Source organism: Etheostoma cragini, chromosome 3, assembly GCF_013103735.1.
Source record: "Etheostoma cragini isolate CJK2018 chromosome 3, CSU_Ecrag_1.0, whole genome shotgun sequence".
Taxonomy (NCBI): Eukaryota; Metazoa; Chordata; class Actinopteri; order Perciformes; family Percidae; genus Etheostoma; species Etheostoma cragini.
Window position 1 is genome coordinate 24,612,335 of NC_048409.1, and position 22,375 is coordinate 24,634,709.

The window sequence follows — 22,375 nt, forward strand, 5'->3', positions numbered from 1 at the left end:
AGTAAATAAAAATAGTTAATATGAAATAATAACCTTCAAGGTAATTATTACTTGCCATCACAGTGCAGTTACATTTGTGTCACAGCTATATTGCGACTAAAATCTTATACACAAACCCATTTTTATTTCTGGTGGTAAAAACAAAACAAAAATTAAGATTAGGCTACTCCACCCAATAAGTGTACATGTATTTATTGAGAAACTGTTTGACACTCATTTTTAGAAGACATTAATAAAAGCTTACATTTTTGTGATGTTCTAAAGTCTACTAATTCAATAAAAATGCTGTTAAATTGAATATAAATGTAATATAATAGGCAATTCTGTTACTTTGCTCTTTTAATTCTCCTACAATCCTCAAGTTTGTTATAAGAATACATTTGCTGCATTAATAGTTGGTTGGGTCAAATACTGAAAGAAATCTAAGAGACCAGGTTGACTGTTTCTTTTGACTATTGCAGGTTCCAGCACTCAAGTAGTCAGTCATGCTGGATCTGCATCATCTGCATCAAATTGGATGAGTCATAAAGTCATACTGCGGTATAACAGCTGTGAAGTACATCCAGACCCACTGACATGGTTCCAGTGCTACAAAGAATGAAACAAAGTGTCACACACTGAGGAGGGAGTCATTTATTACCATTCAGTAATAGATCTTTCTCTACATATGCTAATATAAGAAAGGTGACTCATTCGGTTCCATTAATGCTTTTATGTATTACATATTTGTTCCTACAAAGAAAAGATAATGCTTTAATTGCCACATATTATGAACACTCCTGTGTTATACATAGTTGAGTGAATGATTAGCTTAAATACTGGTGTATTAGTCTGAGCGGGGTTGAAATCTAGACATCCTGCAAATTCAGTCCAACCAAAATATATAACACTATAATTAAAGACAAATATAGCCTTCTGAGATCCACATAAGATCTGGTGCACTAGAGGCAGATGATGACTCAAGCAGTGCATTTACTGATATATCCAGAGATGCAAGTATCTATTTAGTTTCACATGTCTCTATTTAAAACAGGATGGGCTGTACCGAAGCTGCCAGGTGTCTAGCATTATGTGTTGAGTATTTAACTAAGCAAATGAAATACAGAGCTTTTCAATGTATTCATTATCTTTTTCAATTTCTTATTACAACATTAACAGACTGCACTGGTTTTGAGGAGAGAGAGATAATAGGTTAGACCTGATTAAGTTTAAAGGTCAAACCTTTCAAACTTAATCAAATTATTTACCCTTCAGGAATCATTTGACTTCTTCAATTCATGAATTCCTAAATTATTTTAAGAATGCATTTTGAAACCACCGAGGGCTTCTTTGAAAAAAACAGTTTGAAAGTCATAGAAATATGCTTATTTAATGTCTGGCAGTGAATCAGATGAGAATATTCCTACTAATCTTGTACACTACATTCGTAGCTACAGCCAGCAGTCTATTAGTTTAGCTTAGCACAACAAAAACTTGAAAAAGGGAGAAACAGCCTGCCTGACTCTGTCAGAAAGTAAAAACGTCCACCAATGTGTACTTCTAAAGCTCACTAGTAAGTGTATGAATGCCAAGTTGTGGTAACAGGGGACTGTTACCACAAACTATTTTGTGTCAAAAGATTTTAAAGTAGAGACTCTAGAAGGTGCACCAAAAAAATTGGCCCATCCAGCACAAAAACCGTAGTATTTACACATACAGTACGTTTTATATGGATTATTCAAACAAAATAACATGTTAGTAAGTGAGCTTTAGAGGTGCTGGTAGGCAGATTTAGTTAACTTTGGACAGAACTAGCTAGCTGTTTTCCGCTGTTTCCAGTTTCATGCTAAGAAAACTGTCCCCTGGCTGTTTACAGTAGCTTTATTTTTAGCAGGCAGATAAGAGAGAAGTATTGTTCTTCTTATCTAACTCTCATGCAAGATTGAAATTAATGAAATTGTTGAATAATGATGGTTGTTTTTGTTGCCAGGCCACTGTCAATCAAATCTTGATGAAGCAAATTACCTGAGTTTTTTTTTTTTAAACCCTCAATAAATAATAGCTATAGATTGTTTCTAACTTTAATTTTATCTGTTGCTTTATTAGTCATGAATCTTTAATGGTACAGAGAAACACTTAAATCAATTCAATTCAATTCAATCAAATTTTCAGGGTCTATAAAAGGACTTAGCCAATATTTTCAGGTTGGATAGTAAATAATAGACACAATAAACAACGTGATAACATATTGTTCTTCTACAAACTAAATCTGGATGAATTCAACAGGTAAACAATAAATTTACATCAAGACTTATAATATTTTCTTGGGTTTTGTTGAAAACAAAGTTCAATCAAGTTCCTCATTCCATAAATCTTTAAGCAGGCATAGTGACCACTTTCCTCGCATAAAACATGTAAAACCAATTAATAACATGCATACCAAAATATCACCCACTCTGAAAGCAATCGCATGTTCTCACACTTCAAACAAATCTAACACTGATTAGCAGCACAGACACTAAAACAATAATATCAGTTTAGCTGGATTCTATGGCTGTGGTTCAAGCGACGCTAACAATTATTCAGCACTACACCGTGACAAAGTTCTCTTCATCTAACCTGCTGTGTGTCATTGCTACGCCATTGCTGCCACCACATTCTCTGCTTATATCACACCATCTAGTATTCAAGTATAGCAGTAGTGTTGTAAAATAAACATTGGTAAATTGTAAAAGTAAGGGGGGAAATAGTGTTGCATCTACATAATTGAGATATTAATGCATTTGGAAGGTAAAAACACTGTAAAAAGAGGCCAAAGCACACTGAGCGGATTTTTCTATCAACAGTGGATAAAACTGAGAGCACAGCCCAAACAGGTATTTGTTTCCAAACAGCATCTAAATGTGAATATTTAATGTAGTGGCTTGAAATATCCGCTGAGTCCACAGCCTAACACTGTGCACTGTCAGGAATTCCCTACTCTGCTAAGCTGCTTGCTATAAGAAAAATTATTATGCATCAATGCTCCTCTTATGCAAGGTGATGTTATATAATAAAATTAATTAATAGTGTAAATAGTCCACATTATAAAACAATAATATGATAATGAGCTATCTTTGGTGGAAGTAATTATGTGCAGAATGGAGTGAAATGTAGAAGACAGTAGTATTTAACTGAATAATGGAAATGTGTTTGAGAAGAATTGCTGATTATATTCTTAGACAATTAGAGATTCAATGTAATGAAAGTGCATTGATGAAGCATTTAAACGTCTATAAAACAAGATCATATGCAAGTAATTAAAGTAATTATAAAATATGACTGATATCACAAAAAAATTAAAAACACATTTTTAAGAAAAACTATTTTCTTTAAAGCCAGCAACGACAGCAATAACTTGTAAAATCATATAGCCATACACGCAAAATCCATTGATGAAAACACTTTGCTGCCATGTGCCCTTAAAATGACCATGAACACATAAGGTAACGATACATTCGCAACCTTATACTATTCCCTAGAATGTGCTTAAATCAATTAACATGATCAGGATAAGCGGGTTGAGCTAATGGATGAATGGATGGATGATTATTATAACGCATGCACTTGTATGATGTTTTCAATAGAAAGGTTATACTAAATACCTGAACCACCTCAATTTGCCCCTTTCAACGTGAAGGAGCAATGGTTCTAATCCAATCTCCCTCCAGATGTCTGAGCTCTTTATCCCATCTCCACGCCCAGCGACCCTCACAAGTAAACTAATTGTCTAATCTGTGATGTTGTTCTTTCAGCTACTATCCAAAGCTCATGACCATAGGTGAGGGCCGAAACATAGATCAACTGGTAAATTGAGAGCATTGCCTTCTGGCTTAGCTCCCTCTTTGCATCAATCCGCCTGCCCATCTCACGCTCCCTCTCACCCTCACTCATAAACACTCTGAGATACTTGAACTCCTTCACTTGGGGCAGTAACTCACTCCCAACAAAGACGAAGCAATCCACCATTTTCTGACAGACAACCATGGCCTCAGATTCAGATGAGCTGACTCTCACCCTGACTTCTCCACACTCAACTACAAACTGCCTCATTGCGTGCAGGAAGTCACAGTCTGATGAACCCCACAGAACCGCATCATCTGCAAAGAACAGATAAGCAATTTTGAGTACCCCACACCGATCACCCTCCCACCCCTGCTGTGCCTTGAGATCCTAGCCGTGGAAATTGCAAACAAAGTCGTTGACAAGGGACAACTGGCAAAGCTTAACACCCACTAAAAACCTGTTTGACTTCCTGCTGAAAATGCTGACACAGCTCTCACTGCAGTTATATAAGGACTGGATGGCTTGGTACCCAACACTCTCCTCAGGACTCCCTGGGGTACATGGTTGTAAGCCTTCTCCAAGTCCAGAAAACAAATGTACAAAACACATAACAGTGTAAAGAAAACATAACCTAAAATACTCTTCACACTCACTTGATTGAATGTTTGGCCTTTACAGTGCAGGTTTGACAGTAGAAAACTGTTTTTACATGCATCTGCTGAAGTGGGAAAGTTTATCTGTGCTCACCTCAAAATTCAGTTTGGCATGTGAATGTACAAGCATGATGACAACTAGTTTGGAAGCCAATCCTGACGCATTATGCAACTAACAAAAGTTTGATGTGGAAACTTGAAGACTGCAGGGCACACACACTGAGAATGGTGAAGGAGACCCGAATCAGACAGAGCATGTTTTAGTAGCCTGGGAGGCTTTTTGTAATTGCTTTAGATTGAAGCGTTTTGCTTGCTGCTTTTGCGTTACTGAGCACCTCACTTCTTTTTTTTTTTTTTCATCCTGAACGGATGAAGTTCAAAAAATTTCAACTCAGAGTGACAAAAAAAAACCTATGGCATTTAACCTAAGTAACGGTTGACTGGTGATTTGATGGTTGCCTAGCAAGAGTACCAAAGAAATGCAACTGGTCTGATCGGGGCGCCTTCAACAAAAAGGCAGTGCAGTGATTGCGGCTGGAAGATCTTGTGTCCAGTACACTTTTGTAATTAATAACAAAATGTGCCTATTCATTGGTTCTGGATTTTTCGATGACTATTTAAAATTGCATATTCTATGATAAATTTCACACTTATCGCTTGTTATCATGGATCTAGAAATAATTTCTAGATTTTTTCCTGGACTTTGACAAATTATCTAAACGTGCTGCAGCAGCTTCTTACTTTAGCAATTAACCCCCCCAAAAAACACCACCATACAACAAAATGGAATGGAAAAGTACTACTTTCATCATCACCATTAAACAGTGTTTTAGACAGGATTTTTCTGCCTAAAATCCTGCTGCTGCTCTTGATAGTGTGTGCATTCTAAAAGTGCACAGCCTTTCTGCTAATCAGGGTAGTTTTCATGACATTTGGGCAAGCCAGTGGTGTTGGATCCTTGCTTATGCAGGTGCTAGGTACATGCCATGTATAGAACTGCAGTGAAGCTTTGCTGGTACGGCAGCGTCCTCTTTTCTGCTTAAGCTGCTAGTTGACTGTGAGTTACTCTCTCAGCCTGTTTCCCAGTGTGACAAATGTGTCTACTTACTCAAGTGGATGCCCTCAAATTAAGCTGAAATAAATAAAGACTTAATGGCTGCATTTCCAGCTACAGCCTCCCAGCAGCCCACTGTGCACGACGGTGCTCACATCATTCTCTTGTTTTGCTCTCCTCATTCCAAAAAGTGGGCAGCTGATGCTGTTCCATGTGTGTTTTTTCAAATATCTTTGATGTCAGTTAACCAGGCAACAAATAATCCAATTAATCAATCAATCAATCAGTCACTCTTATTATCCATTTGGACAGCAGCCGTTCACTTGGTCTTGGGTACCACCAGTATTTCATCACCGTCTTGGATGCTGTAGGAGTGGAGGGCCCGGGTGTTGTACTTCATTTCTTCTGGACCAAAGGCGCTGCACTTGTCGATGTAATAGATCCTCATGCTGTTGGTGGACAGCTGGACCACTGTTGTCAGCTGCTTCTTCAGCTCAGCTACTGTCTGGTCCAAACGGATGCTCAGCTGACAAAAAGACAAACAGTCTTTCCATATTAAGCATTAAAGGGACACTAATTTCCCTCATATTAAGTACAGTTAATCAAAGTTCAGAACATTCAAATTCTGCATACAATGGCTTTAAGAAGAATGGTTAAAAGCTATACTAATGTGTATAGTATAGGACTATATCCACAACGGTTCATCTATATGATAGTTCCGGTGCCACTGGAAGTTCTGCGGGATGTCCCTCACTTTAAGCTTTTTTTTAGTTAACTTTAATAGTTGGTTTAGCAAACTCCGGTCGGATCGAGCAACATTGACCGGAACCTCCGACCAACGTAACTAGCTGAAAATGGCACGTTTTTAGGAAAATTTGGATTGTGCAACAAGGCAGGTGGTTTGGTTCAATTGGGGAATGATTGTAAAGATTTACAGAGAATATGTTTAACAAGTTCCTTCCTGAGACTATTTTGGAGAGCCATGCATGCTGCTAGAGCTGTCCAAGACAATTGTGATTGGTTTAAAGAAATGCAAAAAACCAGAGCACATTTTTCTCCTGACAGGATCGTTGTGTGGAGGGGCCAGACCTTCCTCCGCAGCGCTGTGGAGATAGGTCTGGGAATGCGAGACTATGCATGTACTGATGATAAACATGCTAACATTAACCTGGGCGTAACTTAAAGTGCACTGAAACTCTGTTTGATTTTAAATATTTCCCTAGTCTTAGTATTGTTCGTCTTAATGGGCATAGTAGGTTATTGAAAATGTATATCTTTGTACTGGATTGTCCAAAAGGTGTAGGCACTGGGGGGGTTAGGATTGTGACTTAAGCTAAGTTCCCACTACAAGTCTTTCAATGTAATCAGTTTGCACTACTTGACTGACACACATTAATAGATCTTTCAGCAGGAGAAATCCTCAATTCTAGTCTCCAAACTACATTTTGTCACAAGAACATGCACGACCAGTGACACAGGACACAAGACACAAGACACGACGTAATACCATACGCAAGACAGCTAAGCATTTCTATACATGGTAACTAGTGAGGGATTTGACATTCAGTACATCGGAATTAAATATAGACAGTGACCTTCACAGCAATGCTTTGTTTCTGTCTCAATCGTTGAAGTGGGATTAATAACACTGTGTGGAGTCTCATGATGTGTTCGATCGATAAGTCTTTCACAAAGGAAAGTTGAATGAAGGTCGTACAACTCATCATGAACCACTGACTGTGCGGAACACAAAAAAACTGAATATTTATCCATTGAAGTGATAAATGTTTCAGACAACAAGCTTCCCCTGACTGGATTGGTAAAGACACCAATTTTAAATATATATCCTTGGTGTGCCAATTTGTCTAAACTAGGGAGCATTATTGTCAACGACACAATCAACCAATCGAGGCAGAAACAATCATCACATGAGACACTCAACAGGATTGTAAGATAAAGTATGAATGGGATACAATTAGGGCTGTCAAAATGAACGTGATAATAAGATGGATCCATCCATCTTTGTCCGCTTATCCGCTGTGGGGTTGCGGGGGGGGGGGGGGGGGGGGGGGGGGGGGGGGGGGGGCAGCTCCCTAGGGAGGTGGTACCAGATGCCCGACCCATCTCAACTGGCTCTACTCCGAGTTCCTCACGGATGCATGAGCATATTTCTAAGGGAGACGCCAGCCACCCTCCTGAGGAAACCCATTTCGGCAGCTTGAGGGTAGGAACAAAAACTGACCGGTAGATGGAGAGCTTTGCCTTCTTGCTCAGCTCTCTTTTTTGGTGCAATAAAGTGAATGTAATACCGCACCCGCTGCGCCGATTCTCCTACCAATCTCCCGCTGGATTGTAATTCATTCCCATGCAAGCAGTCCACATACTGTACCTTTGGTCAAACACTAGACAGCCCCCCCACCCTGTTGCGTTATGAACAAAGTAGTCAAGTCACAAATACCACTTGAGCATTAAAAACTTGAACAATATCCCCTTTAAAGTACATGTAGAACAGATTAAAAAAACATATGCAATTAATCGAGATTACAAATTTTCGGTGATTGTTACTAGTTAAAATATGATATCACTTGAAGACCCGCCATTCAAGTTATTCTACTTTGGTAAACTATTCAAAACAATACTTCATGATATGTTTAAAATACCTGTTCCACTTTTTCCTCACAGTGAACCTCCACCTGGGCCACGAAGCGAGGTCGGAGGTCAATCTCAGCAAGTGGTTCCAGCTTCCCATACTTGGTTACCAGGGAATGGTATCTGAGGAGGAAAAGAGCAGGTTGTGCTGTTAGTCCTAAAACCACACACACATGACACAAACTTTCATACCACTATAGTTGGTGTGTAGACAGTGAATGCAGCGTACCTGTAAGGCAGCTCCTCCTCAGGGTAGTCTAGGTGGTAACGAATGAAGAACCTCTCCGCGTCTTCTCTCTCGCAATCAGTCACAACACTGCCATTTAGCAGGGATATTGAAGGGAGCCTGAGGGGAAGCACATACATACTGCATGAGCAGGTATGTGTGACACTGTCTGAATCTGAAATCTACCAGATTATTGCCCTCTCATCTATTTCAGATGTTAAACACTCTTCAGTGTTAGGAGCAAAGAATCTTCCTATCTAGTTTAAAGGAGTTCCATTCTCACTGATGCCATGGATGGGACTCACTGTGCTATCATGAGGCTGCGTCGCTCTGTGTTGGTGTAGGTCTGCAGTAAGGGAATGCCCTGCAGCCGCACCTCCTCCAACTTGGGGAAGAAGTTGAGCTTCTCAATGTCCTCCCATCGGTTGAAACCTGACGACACAAGCAGACAAGTGATGTTTTAAACGGTTAGGACAAAGGAACCAAGGCAGTAGACAAGTATTGCAAGAAGGTGCACCATGTATCCTTAAGAACACTTTATTGTACAATATGTTAAGTAAAAGCATTCTAAAGTTTTCCTGGAAGTGAAAAAATGAGAATTTATGCCAGCTGAATATGTATGGACTTTCCAGGCTTGTTTAAAGGCCTGAAATATATTTTCCAATATATTTTCTTCCACTTCTTAGTATGAGTGGTAGGATAATACATGAACAAACTATTTTCTGCTGAAGTTAAAACAGTTTTGCTCATTTGCAATTAAATTTTTTTTTTTTGTTGAAAATCTAGTGACATTTAGTAGGTTGTTTGGTTACTCTGTTATAGAAAAATAGTATTTTTTAAGGATGGCTGGCTCTAGAGGCAGGTCTACTACCCATGATTTGCTTGATCTCCGCATGAATGTCTCTCTATTTCCAATATTGATACTATTTGCAGGCATGACTGGATCTAATGCAAGATACAGCAGTATACTTAGTCAAAGGTCAAAAGCCAGCATAAGCACTGCTTCCCAGCCTAAATATTCCCAAGTCTGCACCCCTAAACCTAGACATCAGGCAGCCACATACAGTACTGTATGTATCTCACATCTATCTCACATCTGGCTTTTTGCTTCTGAAACACAGCCACATCAAGCAGATTTAGCTAACTACCCGGCCAGTAACATCCAACTAAATATGTTTTGAGAAGTTCTGAGTATGTTGGCCATAAAATAAAAAATAACACAAACTTTAGAAGAAGAATTTTTCTGTGACAAAGACAGAACCTTGTTTCAGTCCTTCAGCTGGCTGGTAATATCTAAAAAAGGTGACCAAGGTAAACAGGCATAGCTAATATGTGTAAAGTTTGCCACTGCTTAAAGAACATGTCTGGTGATATTCTATATTTTACTCAATGTCAAGGATGTCATGAAAAGATCAAAACTATCAATTAATAAATTCTACTGGTATTGTGTGTGTGTATCCAAAACCTGATGTATCATATTCTTTGTGCCATACATCTTAAAACGCATCAATGAGCCACACTGTATCCCTGGGTGACATATTCCTTCATTACCATGAACACACACACGCATGCATGCACATTTTTGGTTTGGGTCTTTTAAAAGGATTTGTAACAATAAAAAAAAACAATCCTTTAAGTGGCTTATTTTAAGTCAAAATCTTAATCCTAGGCTGCAATCTTTGCTGCTTTGTCATCTGTTGTCCCGAGACAAATGCATTCAATTCTGTAAAACACAGCCCTGAACAATGGAAACTGCACCTAACAGGGAAATTATCTCCGCAGAATTTGGTTTTTGTTTTAAAATAAAATACATAAAAAAATGTTGAATGCTGAATCTGAAACAAAATGACTTGGAAGAAGGATAGTTTTCTGCACCTGAGGCGAAGGAGATATGACAAAGTGGTCTTTGTATCTTGTCTTTGTATCTTGTTTTCATCTCCTTTACTCGTAAGAGAATTATATGAATAGATTCACCGCTGATACTACCCAAAATAGAAACAATACGTGAGATAAAAGCGGCGGGGGACATGAATCTGTTACAATACTCTACAAATAACGCAAAGCTTTTAGGATACAGTGACACGTTTGCTTCTGCTAATTTTCTCAGCCGTTATTAACTCCACAGATGCTGACACTATTATTCTGTACGGAACTGGAAATCCGATTTAAATTGGTGAACATTGCTTACACCAAAACACACACAGAAATTCCACTGTCAGATCCACTGACCTGAGTTGTGCAGGTTGATGCTGCGGAGATTAGGGAAGAGCCGTTGCAGGATATCCTTGTTGTCGTCAATGGAGACCAAGTTGTTGTTGGCCATGACCAGAGTCTCTAGGCTTGGGAACATGGTGCCAAACTTGCGGACTTCCGCCCAGTCCTGGAGACTGTTGTCGGTGATGTGAAGCAGCCGCAAGGTGGGGCAGACCACACTGGAGGCACTCACACCGCTGTACTCATTAAGGCACAGGAACAACTGTTCCAGCCTGCAGGACAAAACCAGAAGAAAACAGGGTGGAATGTTGTAAATGTAAAATAAAGTGCAACAACTTACTTGGCTGGGAACTTTGGCGCTCCCCCAAAGAGCTTTTAACCAGCCCCAAAACAATAAGGACTAAGAATGAAACTAGAAATTCAAATTCTCTCTAAATGTGTTTAAGAGCAATTTACCAAATGATCACTGAACAAGAAGCATAAAAACTTGAACTTGAGAGCTTATCTCAGTTTAAAGTCTGGCTACACTGGACTCTCCAGGTGATTTATTTAAACATGAATATTATTTTTCTTAAACAGTTTTGTTAATTGGGCATCATTTACCCAAGCAAAAAATACAATTTGTAAATCAAATTGTCAGAAATAACAGGAAAAATGCTTAGATTTCTGTTTAATAAGGTAACAAACTCATTTTGTGTGCTGTGCATAGTCACTCCCCAAAAGCCCATTCGAAGCCAGGAAAAAAAACCTGAATGTGAATGCCTTTATACACATCTTCAACCCGGCATGTACACACAGTACTGTATATCCTACAGTATATCCTCCTCAATGAACAACACTACACTACACACTTGGGAAACTCAGCCACGTTTCTCCCTCTCCACTGTCCAGACAAACGAATGAATACTGTATATTTATTATATCACATTATACTTTAAATACAATATTGTATATTCTCTACTTATACTCTACAATGTTTTTATATGTTAGACCATATTATTCCATTCCATTATATACTATATTAATACAGACAGTTATTTGCTGTTGTTGTAGGTTGCAAACCTATGGAGAAATTGAGAAGCATTATTCAAGTGTTCTTCTTACTCCGGTATCTCCGTGGTGAGCAGCATCACGGTGTCCCAGGACACCCGGGTGTTGTTGAGGACGAGGCGTCGGACCCGGGAAAGGCCTTCAGCACTTCGCGGCTCAATGGTCATTTCTGCCAGGGGGTTAGAGCTCAGGTTCAGGAACTCCAGGTTGGGGATGTTGGACACGATTTTACTGATCTGAAAATGAGACAAAACTGTGTTTTTAATTTAAAAAACAACATATGTGAACAGAAAACTAGAAGATTGATTCCACACAGGTTTTTCTTTAAAGTTTGGCAAATTTACTTGATAACCCTCACAGGAAAAGGCTGGTAGAGTGTTTTGCTTATTGTAATGAAGGAATATGTCACTCAGTCCAACACTGGGGCTCAACAATGTGAGCTCTATGACACAAAGAAATAAGATAAATCCGGCTTCGGGTACACATTAGTTAGTACGAGACATTAATTGGTTCTATTGGCCTTTTCACAGGTACGCTGACTATAGTCTCGCTTCGCCAGACCTACCTCCATAGCGCTGCGGGGTAGGGTCTGGATAGTCTACACAGCATTCCGGGACGGGAGAAAAACGTGCTCTGGTTTATTGGCATTTCTTGAACCAATCACAATTGTCATGGGCAGAGCCACGGTGACGCTGCAAAATCGCCTCGGGAAGGAACTTGTTTTGGTGTAACATGTGTACTTTCAAACGTTGTGTCAGTTGTGCAACACAAAACTCAGATTGGAGAGATAGTCTAGCTAGCTGTCTGGATTTACCATGCAGAGATCTGAGGAGCAGTTAACTATGGTCATCAGAAATTGAACGGAGTTTAAAATTCCAACACAATGAAAGCATAAGGTACTGGACATCCGGCCAAAAAGAGTGAAATCCGGAGTAGCAATCCCAGAAGTGGAACGTTGTGAATATACACTGTGTTGACAATAAGTAAAATTCAGAATATCACCAGCCTTATCCTTAGAATGGAAATTAACTACTGTAATAAACCCAGAGACGGCACCTCATGCCAATCCTGCAGATTGTTATGAGACAGGTCCAGCTCAATGACATGGGCACAGAAAGCAGCAATCTCAGCCCGGTCTCCTGCTCTGCTGATCCCACAGCTATTCAACACCAGAACGATGGGGAGGTTCAGACGGTCTGGGGCAGAGGTGGGAGAGGATGAAGTAAAAAAGAATTAGTCAAACAGAGGGAAAGCTTAAGACAGAAAAAAGGAGTTAGTTACTTGGGTTACTTTTTGATTCATTACAGTGAGGTCTTAAGTCCCATAGCGCACTTTATCCCCTCTTAGTCCAGCGCCCTCACAGACTTGGTGTGATGATAGTGAACATGACATGGAGCATACGATAAAGGTCCACGAGTGCTTAGTCTGCAAATTAGGGTGCACAACTGCCCTCTCTACCAACATACAAAACAGCTAAATGTAACAAGCCTTGGCCCATTCTACGGAGGCTGTAGTGAGGTAAGGGAAAGTGACAAGCCCATGTCTATCTGATCTCCAGCTCACCTTTCACAGGGGAGCCTTGAGGAGCTGGGGTGGGCACCACCACCACTGCCATACCAGGCCCTCTGCGTAACGGAAAGTTATCTGGACTGTACTTTTCACTCATCACCTCCACAAAGGAACGACCATACTTGTCCTCTGGTGGCTCCATGGCTCCCTCAGCTGGTCAGCAGTGTGGCAAACAGACAGAAATCCACAGTGGTTAGCTGTCAGCTGGTACGTAGGCCCTGATTAGCTGTGCAATCCAAGCACATTTGCTACTGTACACACAACTCAACTCTGACTTTTTACGTGGCTATGCCAATCATGACAACAAATACAGAAGAGGCCGAACAAGGGCTACAACCTAAGACTTTTAATTTTCTATTATCTAATAATCTATTCACAATGTCATGAATATTTAAAAGAACCATTTGGCCTATGAAACCTCAAAATTTGTTAAAAGGGTTATCACAATCATTCAGAGACCCAGAAAAGTATCCTTTTTGTTGTTGTTGTTTTTGCACAACAACCTAAAACTCAAAGAAATTCAATATGAGATGATATAACACAGAAAAAGCAGCAAATGCCGAGGAAGTGGAAAATGATAATCGTTGCAAAAATACACACTTTTGCCACACCAGTTAAAAATATACAGGAAAAACAGAAAGCAGAGAAAAATATATCTAAAGATGTGATGTTTAACTGTAAAATTCTCTGTCACATTTCTTATCTTCTCCAACAGTCACTTCATTTCAGTAATTCACTTGCAAGTTATTCCATCATGCAGCCATTAATAATATAGTAACTATAAAAGCATATTTTGTAAATGAACCATTGCACCTTTCTTGGGTCTAGCTTGTATATATAAGCAAACTAAACGGAAACACAAGAATAACCAGGACTGCGTTTTTTAGACAGGTATGGATGATAATGGGAGAAGGGAGGGACACAAGGAGCAGAGGTGTCCTCAGGTCTTTATAGCAAACCAGAAAAAGACAATGTCCAATTTAAATACCCCTAAATTTGCACGGAGGACTGAAACAAGAAAGCTGATCTTTATGCTGAACCTTTAAAAATAAAACAGAATGTGAAAAGGCACTTTTGACTTAACTTATACCTTAAATTTATACAATTAAAATGTTAAGTATCTGTCTGCGTTTTAAAATGCTTGGTGAGCAGAGCCTCTCTGTGGAATCTGCTGCAGGGAAGCATAAATTATGTAGTAGTTTTTCTGAAATAAAAAAAGGATCCTGTTACAATATCTTATTTGACCAAAATTGTCAAAAGAAAATTGGTAAAGGTCTGAAAGCAATTTGTCACTCAGCTAATGAATCGGGTATTTTGCTTTACTGCCTTTTTTTTTTATTTTTTATTTTTTTACAAACAGGCTAATAAAACACAGATCCTAAACAACATGTTTGGTGTTTGACCCACTGTCCTGTTAGAGAGAAGTCACACGTTTCTAATTGTTTGGTAATATCCAGGTATATGTGGTTATAGAACTAAATAAATGACAGAAAGCATCTTACCTGATGAGAGGTTTCCCGTGACTTGACCACTATCACAGCTCACTGTCTTCTTCGGTGTTTGCTCTAATGGCCTGTCAAAGAAATCAGGAGTAGGCCTGGTTCATTTTGTGAACACAGATCATTTCAAGTGCAAATAAAACAACATGTCATTAATGTTTACACCAGTGAAGGCTGACTATTTCAAAGGTGAAAGAGAGGTTGTGACAGTTGTTTCTTACTCCAGAGTGGCTGGTAGGGCTGGCAGATGTCCTTAGAAGCAATGTTGGTCCCTCTTTGGTCAGTTGCTCTGGACAGACCAGAACCAGGAGAACATGGACGCTGTTCACCACATGACACTGGGTAGCAAAGTCAGAGATCAGTTTCTACCTCGTTATTCATTTACCAATATCAATCAAAAGAAGATGGAAGCACATTTAGATTACTTAGAAGTAGCACAGTGTGCACAGCCAAAAAACTGCCTACAGTGATATAAACTAGACAGGAACTGTCCCCATAAGGATTAGCAAACAAGACACAATTCTGTCTGTGGCAATATACATACTCAATGATTGATGGCTGAAGATACTAAGTTAAAAGATTTTAAAGCCGGATTTCAAGCCTTTTACCCAATATCGTTGCTAAAAAACATGGTTGCGGCAGCAACAGACAAACCGATTATAAAAGTTTATATTTGATTGCAATATTGTGCTACTTATTCTGTTAGATTTACGTCGACCTGATATGTAGCCTACGCTTGCTAATTTGGTAAAGATATAAGCGATGGCACGTAACCGGGCGTTAACATACAGGCATCTATAAAGAGAAGGTTTTTAATTCGGCTTATTTTTGCATGGAGCTTTGCCAATCCACTTTAAAAGTCCCCTAATTTTATCCTTTTTTGGTTATCAGTATAAAGCCCAACATTGCACAGTTGTGACCTGCAATTCAGAGCTGAATTCTTTTAAATTCGGCATTTCACTTATCAACAAAGCACTTGATATTTAGACAGTTCTAAATGATACAGGCGTTGAACATACCAACTTGGTGAGGGTCTAAAGCTATAGCTAGACCCTCACCAAGTTGGTGAAGTGTTCCTGACAACAGGCAAACCGATTATAAAAGCTGATATTATTGTGATACTTCTATGATATTTGCGCCGAATGAATATACATCTCTTGGTGATTAGGTAAATGTCTATAGTGTTGTTGTTGTTATGGCTACAGGCCGATAAAGCTCAGACAACAGAAAATTGACAATTTTGCGAAAGGAGTTTGGCTGTTTTACTTAATCGTAAAGCTAACCATGTACAGGCAATTACAATTGTATTACCATCATATCTCTGGTTAAAGAAATAACATTTAACTGGTAAATAATACGTGCAAACCGGTTGTTGACAGTAGCAGACCGCATTCAGCAGCAGACTCTGACCCCGAGCAGCAGCGATGGAGCCCGAGATGGACTACAGATGGCAACGATATAAATATACTTTCAATAATCACTAGCTAGTGACAATATGCTAAGAACACGTCTCAAAAATCGATCAAATAGAATGTCATCGTTTTATTAAATACCTTTGATGTCTACTTTGTGCTCCTTGTTGATAATAACAAACCAGCTGTCATTTTGCTCTGCCATACATCCCGGAAGTGACGTCGTTGAGCAGTAAACTGAAACGGTGTTTTTTCTGCATTTTTTTCATTTGACTTAATTTTAAGTAGTACCATTTTAAAGTTGAATGTGTAGTTGTTTTCTAAATCTATTTTCTGAGATGCAATCAAATCGTACAAGAGAAAAATAATCTGACATGCCGTCCTGAGACAATGATGTCATTGTGTTGCCGGTCCTAGTGTTATGCACTGCCTAGTTTTTACAGTTTATTATACTGTCTGGATAATGATGATCGTTATTACATTTGAATCATTATAGCTTGCCTGACAGCATAGACTGTATAAAATAGTCTGAAACCGATGTTGTCCTTATTATTAAGCTAATAGGCCCTTTGTCATGCCAGACATTTTTACATGTTTTGAAAGCAGGTGTCCTGTAACTAGCATTAATGATGGCTGCATTCAGTTTAGGTAACACAGTTCAGGTCTCTGGTATAATGGTAGATCCTAAATGGGATCTGCTAGAATGGTCAGCGTAGTTAGGTCCAGGCATGGGGAGTGGGGATTGGTTAGGGCAGGGGTCTTTAGGCCAAGGATCCGTTAGCTGAAAGAAACGACATAGGGACGCCTTACACATACATTTTTTTTTAAGTGTGTTAAAAAAGTTTGCCCAAGTGGCAAAAAAAAAAAATGAATACATGCAGTTTTAACTCAAATATACACAAGCAAACACTGAACTACACACTCCCTAAAATATATGATTTATTTAAAATGAGTGACTGCGAACGCATCATCAAGCTGCAACTGAAGGAAAACGAGTCCCTTTAAGATTAACAGTCTTCTCAAATTACTTGATATATAATAATACTGTATGCAGGTTAGGATGTATGGACTAAGACTTTATCATTTTAGGAAAGAATCTGTTTCCTGCAGCACAAGGGTCATTTGTCTCAGCCTGCTCACTTGAGTTGGTAAGGGTCTACATACATATTATAAAAACAATATATTTTCTAAACTTGGATTTCCAACTGCTTTAGGGATTGGGATTTGTAAATGCTGAGAGAATTTAGATTATTTTAGAACATTACATTAGAACACTTTTTGCTCTTGTGACCGCATTTCTACACTAAGCAGAGCTGCACTACTTCTGGTATTTGGATAAAACACATACGATACACAGCGGAAAGATTAAACAGTGGAAAAAGTTCAACAAAAGACTATTTTCAAACAGGACATTAACATCACAATATTTAATTGTCTATTATGCATGTATTTCACTTCAGACTCAGTAGTTACACAGCTGTAAGGGGTTGTGGGCAGAATACTAACAAGGAAATACAAACAGACATGGTGTTAAGTACATAATATGTATCTTCTGGACAACTCGAGGACTGACCACACGCTCTTCGAACTGCAAAGGAAATAATGAGAAATATAAATTATTTGCAAAGACTTAAGCCTGTTCATACCAAAGGTTTGGAACATTCTGACTCCTGACAGTAACTACATTAACAATTGTTTAAACAATTCCAATTTGCACTTACATACATCATAGTGCTTCTTTATGCCAATTCTCTATGCGACTTGCCACCAAAGGCTCTAGGGTGTATTCCGTATCAGACTGGTCACCTTGAGGGGAAAAAGGAAGAAAACGAGTCAAACTTGAATATTAACATACAACCATCAATTAGTATTCTGATAACTGTTCAGGTTGGTGTACAGATACCACGGAGCAGTGTGTGCTGTGACTTCAGTGAATGAGGTTTAGAGAGGACTGATTTACTTGGCTGGTAGTAGTCGTAGATCTTGACCACAGCTGGCTTCAGGTTCTGTACTTGGTGCTCCTGTATGAGCGTTAGGCTGTGGTTGATGACCATGTCCTTCGGTAACTGTTGAAAGATAAACAGACAACATGATCAGTAACAAATTTTGGAGAGAATCATCTCTTGGTTGTCACTTTATATCCCTCTCACCTCCCGTATGTACACCAGAACGTGATCCTCCTTTTGTTCAACACGATCCACCAGCAGGGCACCTTTGAGCTGTGAGGAGACATTAATCAGCTGGGTTATCATGACAACAACTGACAAATACCACTCAGTTAAAGTTACTGTAATCACTCACCATGTTCAAAGACTCTGGGTCTGGGACAAATCCAGAAAGCATTTTGATATCCAAGATAACCATGTTAGTATTGGGCTCCTTTCCACTATATCTGTAACGCAAGTAACATAAAAATATGATGTCAACCCGGTGCTTTGGATGGGCTCCATTGATTGAGTTGAGTTGTAGCTACCAAGTTGTAAATATTCCTCCCCTGTCCATCCACCAACAGTTACATAGTTCAAAAACTTCAGTATCCGTCAATGTCATGGATCTGCTTGTTGATTACTTACAGGGATGATATTTTAAGAATGACTTTGGTTCTTTGACCGGAACGGTCGGCCTCTGGTTTGACGTCAATGCGGAGAGTGGTAACTTTAGCAGGAGTTGGGATGTTATAGAAAAGAGAAATCTAAACAAGGAAAGATTAATATTTATAAAATTCAATCTGTAGAATGAATTACTGTTGTGTTGGTGTAATGTAATTCTGTGTTCAATGGAACACAAGGCATGACATAAATAAAAATATCAATCAATCAATCAATCATAAAATGTGAACAAGAATCTAAAGTATGAAGCATCAGGATTGGGGGTTTATGTACATTAAACCACTGACCTGTATTGCAGCACTCGCAGTGCCCTTCACCTGCAGCCTGTACCTTCCTGTCACGCCCTGCAGCTTCTTCTCCTGGTAGAGCAGTTTGTTGTTCTGATTTACATCAAACGTCAGCTGGCCACTGGGAGACTGGACCGTCACTGTGCTTGAACCCACTGGACTGAACACCAGAGTGGAGTAGAGAGCCAGAGCCTGAAGAGCCACCACGGTGTCCTACAACACACACAAAGAAAATACCTTTACTTAAGTGCTTAAATTTATACAATTGTAAATGTTCTTCTGCTTATACCTACAGCAGCTTTCATATGTGGGAGCTCACTTTTATCAATTTCACGTCTCTCTAATTGTTGATTTTCATGCGGAAATCAATTTAAGAAAATTACCATATAAAACATAATAGTATGCAAATTTTATTTGTAGTTAATATCTTCTCAGTATGGTATAATCAACACTATTCTTTTGAGGTATCTGGCAATGTCGCTGTCCTGTGAGAACTATCAATGTCTAAATAATGTGAATTGAATAAAATAAATTTGAAAGAAACTGAAAACTTAATTTTTAATTTTTTTTATTTTTTTAAGTGGAGAGAATGCTACTATACTTAATAAGCGAAAGAAAGAAACATTGAAGAAGCAGAAAAATTTATTCTCACAAACATAGGTCAGTTTTTCTTTGGCCATGCTATTATTCTCAGGATAACAGGCTGTGAGACAAATGGGCTTAAGGTCACAGCTGTCTATATTAAATAACTCTGTTAATCTTATTTGTCCCAGAAGAGATTACTGTACATTCAAAGTCCATCTTAACCCTGTTTGAGCTGTACCTGTGTGGAGGAGAATCCTCCATAGTAGTTCTGCTGGCTAGTCAGCCATCTGACGATGCGACTGGCGTAGCCCAGGTCTTCAACAGTTGGAGAGGCACTGAGTTTAGCCAGCAGCACATAGGAGCTGATCTCCACAGACAGAGAGGCCGACGTTTCTGTTGCTGTCTGAGACCAGTGGAGGAAACCTCCTAAAAACAGCCATCCACAAAGAGACAAAGAGGCACACAGTAAGCTTTGTCACAGTAATGAAGCCAGAATGATTTCCTGTAGGAGGATGACTCACCTTCTTGTGATGCAACAGTGTCTAGGTGCCTCAGTAGGTGAGCACGGGTCTCCATGTCTCCAGCCAGGGTGAAGACGTACGCCAGCAGAGCTGTGGTGTAGGTGTTGCTGAGGTCACTGATGGACTCCTTGAGGCAAGACAAGCTTTGCTTCACAGAATCCTAGAACAGATTAAAGAATACATTATCTTTTGCGGTGTCAGAATTAAACCGGGGGAATCAGCACTCAGTTTTAATGACGCACATATCTGGAACAAACTCTCAGAAAACTGCAAGTCTGTCAAGAACTCAGTTTTTTTAAATTAAGGCTGATGACCTCTTGATTTAAATAGTTCACTTCTTATACTGCACTGTAACTTCAATAGTATTTTATGTTTTTATATTTGTAATTGTTACTGAAGTTGCATTCTTGAAAATTGGAACTGTATGACAATGTAAGCATATAATAAGAAACAAAAAGTAAGACCAGTGAGACTATTTATTAAATGCTTCTTTGGGGTGCCTGGTGAGATCCCCTGGTAGAGCGGGAGCCCCTATAGAGAGGTACTCCTGGACCCAACGGCCGCAGGTTCAACTCAAACCTGTGGTCCTTTGCTGCAGGTCATTCCCCTTCTCCTCACTTTAACAAATATAAATAAAGGCCCAAATTTCCCAAAAATTTGAAAATTGAAATTCTCCTTTGCTCAGCTTTTTGAAAAAGAGACTTTTTGTGCTAGACCATTTCCTTCATCACTACAGCCTAATACTGGGGTTTCCTCCTTGTACTCAAAACTAAGTGTATTTTCACTATGTTAGTAGCATCAAGCGGTGAGGTTGCAGCAACCAACTGAATACGACTCAGTTTACCCCCTTCTGTCAAAGTGTTTAGGAGAACCAAGAGTGGCCTTCACTTCAATGTAAAAGCATGAAAGGCCCTTTCTAAAGCCAGTGTATGGTTTGTTTGTTCATGGCTGCTGTAGAAATATGGCTGTGCAACATAGCGGGCTCTGTGAAAGTAGACCTGCTCCTAATGTAGATATGAAGGGCTCATTCTAATCAAACAAAAACACAAATTCTGTTACATGTGAAAACATGTCTGCCTACAGGCCCCCCTACATCCTAAACACAGGTCCTTCAAAACAGTATAAAAACAACAACAATATTGTATTACGTTTAACTACAGTTTTGAATCTTTGATGCTATGCCATAAATATTTCAATTCAAATGAAAGCAACAATGCATCTTGCGTACATATACATTAATTTTACAAATAATCTCACATCTCTGGGTGCATTCATCTCCAAGAAGGCAGCAGTGATGTAGGCACTGAGAGTAACTTCATCAGACACACCACCCTGTAAAGAGGAAGCATAAGTAATTAGTGATCTAATCTGACTCAGTGGATGCAGGATGTAGGCCTGTCATTGGCTGCATATTTCAAACAGTATTCTGCTCCCATTTAGCTATCTCCACTATCATTGCACAACATTCTGGGCCTAGTAAAAAGGCACTCAAGGCCCTCCTCACACAAGGGCCCTGGGTACTCAGTCCCCTTCCCTTTGGTTAGTATTAGGATTCCCTGGTTGGTACAATGGAGTCCCAATAGGTGTAACTGACCACCTCCACCATAATTCAAACCATAAACTCTCAGCTCATAGCCTCACACAAGACAACTGATGAGACCGTTTACCATGTAGGTATAAGAGTTATATTCAAAGACATGGCACTTTTGGAAGGAAATCCTTTCAATACAGAGGCCTACATACAGACACAGATCATCACTGGACTTCCAACACTCATTCACATACTGACCTTCTTTAGTTTCAGTTATCATCAGTCATTGTTATACAAACCCCAGTAAAGAGGGACTTTAATTACCTTCATCATGTTGTGGAAGAGCTTTCCTGATTGTTCAAAACAGCCATTTTTTCGTTGTTTACTTTTCAGCCAAGTCATGGACGCTTCCATGTTTGCTGGGTCAATGTAGATGAAAGACTTTGCTTTGGCAAACGATCTCAACACAAATGCAGTCAGCCTAAGGATATTAAAGACAAAAGACAGAAAAAGACAAGAGGAAGCACTAATGATCCAATTAATGGCTCACGATAATCATCTACTCTACAAGTATGAACTGTATGTTGTAGTAAATGTTGAACAACATGAATATATAAATAGTTTTGTGGATGATTGACTAGTAATGTTCTCACCAAGTGTTCCCTGGTCCTGCTCCAAATGTGCTGTAAGCACCGTCCTTATCTTTGTAGTT

General features: G+C 39.2%; 2 protein-coding genes across 5 annotated transcripts in view; both read right to left on the reverse strand.

The window, feature by feature from the left end:
- Positions 1 to 618: 618 nt before the first annotated feature.
- LOC117941711 (tubulin-specific chaperone cofactor E-like protein) lies at positions 619 to 16,361 on the reverse strand. Of its 4 annotated transcripts, none has more exons than XM_034866743.1 (11): positions 16,272 to 16,361; positions 14,940 to 15,056; positions 14,722 to 14,792; positions 13,214 to 13,372; positions 12,707 to 12,846; positions 11,705 to 11,886; positions 10,616 to 10,872; positions 8,692 to 8,818; positions 8,390 to 8,506; positions 8,172 to 8,283; positions 619 to 6,037 (listed from the first exon to the last, which is right to left on the reverse strand). In XM_034866743.1, the coding sequence occupies exons 4-11, from the start codon at positions 13,359 to 13,361 to the stop codon at positions 5,831 to 5,833; spliced, it is 1,290 nt and encodes a 429-aa protein (XP_034722634.1). In that variant the 5' UTR covers positions 13,362 to 13,372; positions 14,722 to 14,792; positions 14,940 to 15,056; positions 16,272 to 16,361; the 3' UTR covers positions 619 to 5,830. The 4 variants fall into 4 exon arrangements, with proteins under 4 accessions (XP_034722634.1, XP_034722632.1, XP_034722635.1 ...); XM_034866741.1 differs by having other exon boundaries at positions 16,085 to 16,348; XM_034866744.1 differs by having other exon boundaries at positions 16,077 to 16,322.
- Positions 16,362 to 17,540: 1,179 nt separating this feature from the next.
- The window catches only part of LOC117941724 (alpha-2-macroglobulin-like), a 42,116-nt gene continuing 37,281 nt past the window's right edge, over positions 17,541 to 22,375 (reverse strand). The window contains 1 exon segment of the mRNA XM_034866758.1: positions 17,541 to 17,718. Coding sequence (XP_034722649.1) covers positions 17,600 to 17,718 — 119 coding nt within the window. The 3' untranslated portion in view covers positions 17,541 to 17,599.

Excerpts from the sequence above, each read along its gene's own strand:
- LOC117941711 (XM_034866743.1), bottom strand. The coding sequence starts at position 13,361 with ATGGAGCCACCAGAGGACAAGTATGGTCGTTCCTTTGTGGAGGTGATG. Across the intron at positions 10,873-11,704 it reads CTCACCACGGAGATACCGGA|GCTGGAACAGTTGTTCCTGT; the intron begins GTAAGAAGAACA and ends TTTGTCCTGCAG. Across the intron at positions 8,819-10,615 it reads CATCAACCTGCACAACTCAG|GTTTCAACCGATGGGAGGAC; the intron begins GTCAGTGGATCT and ends TTGTGTCGTCAG.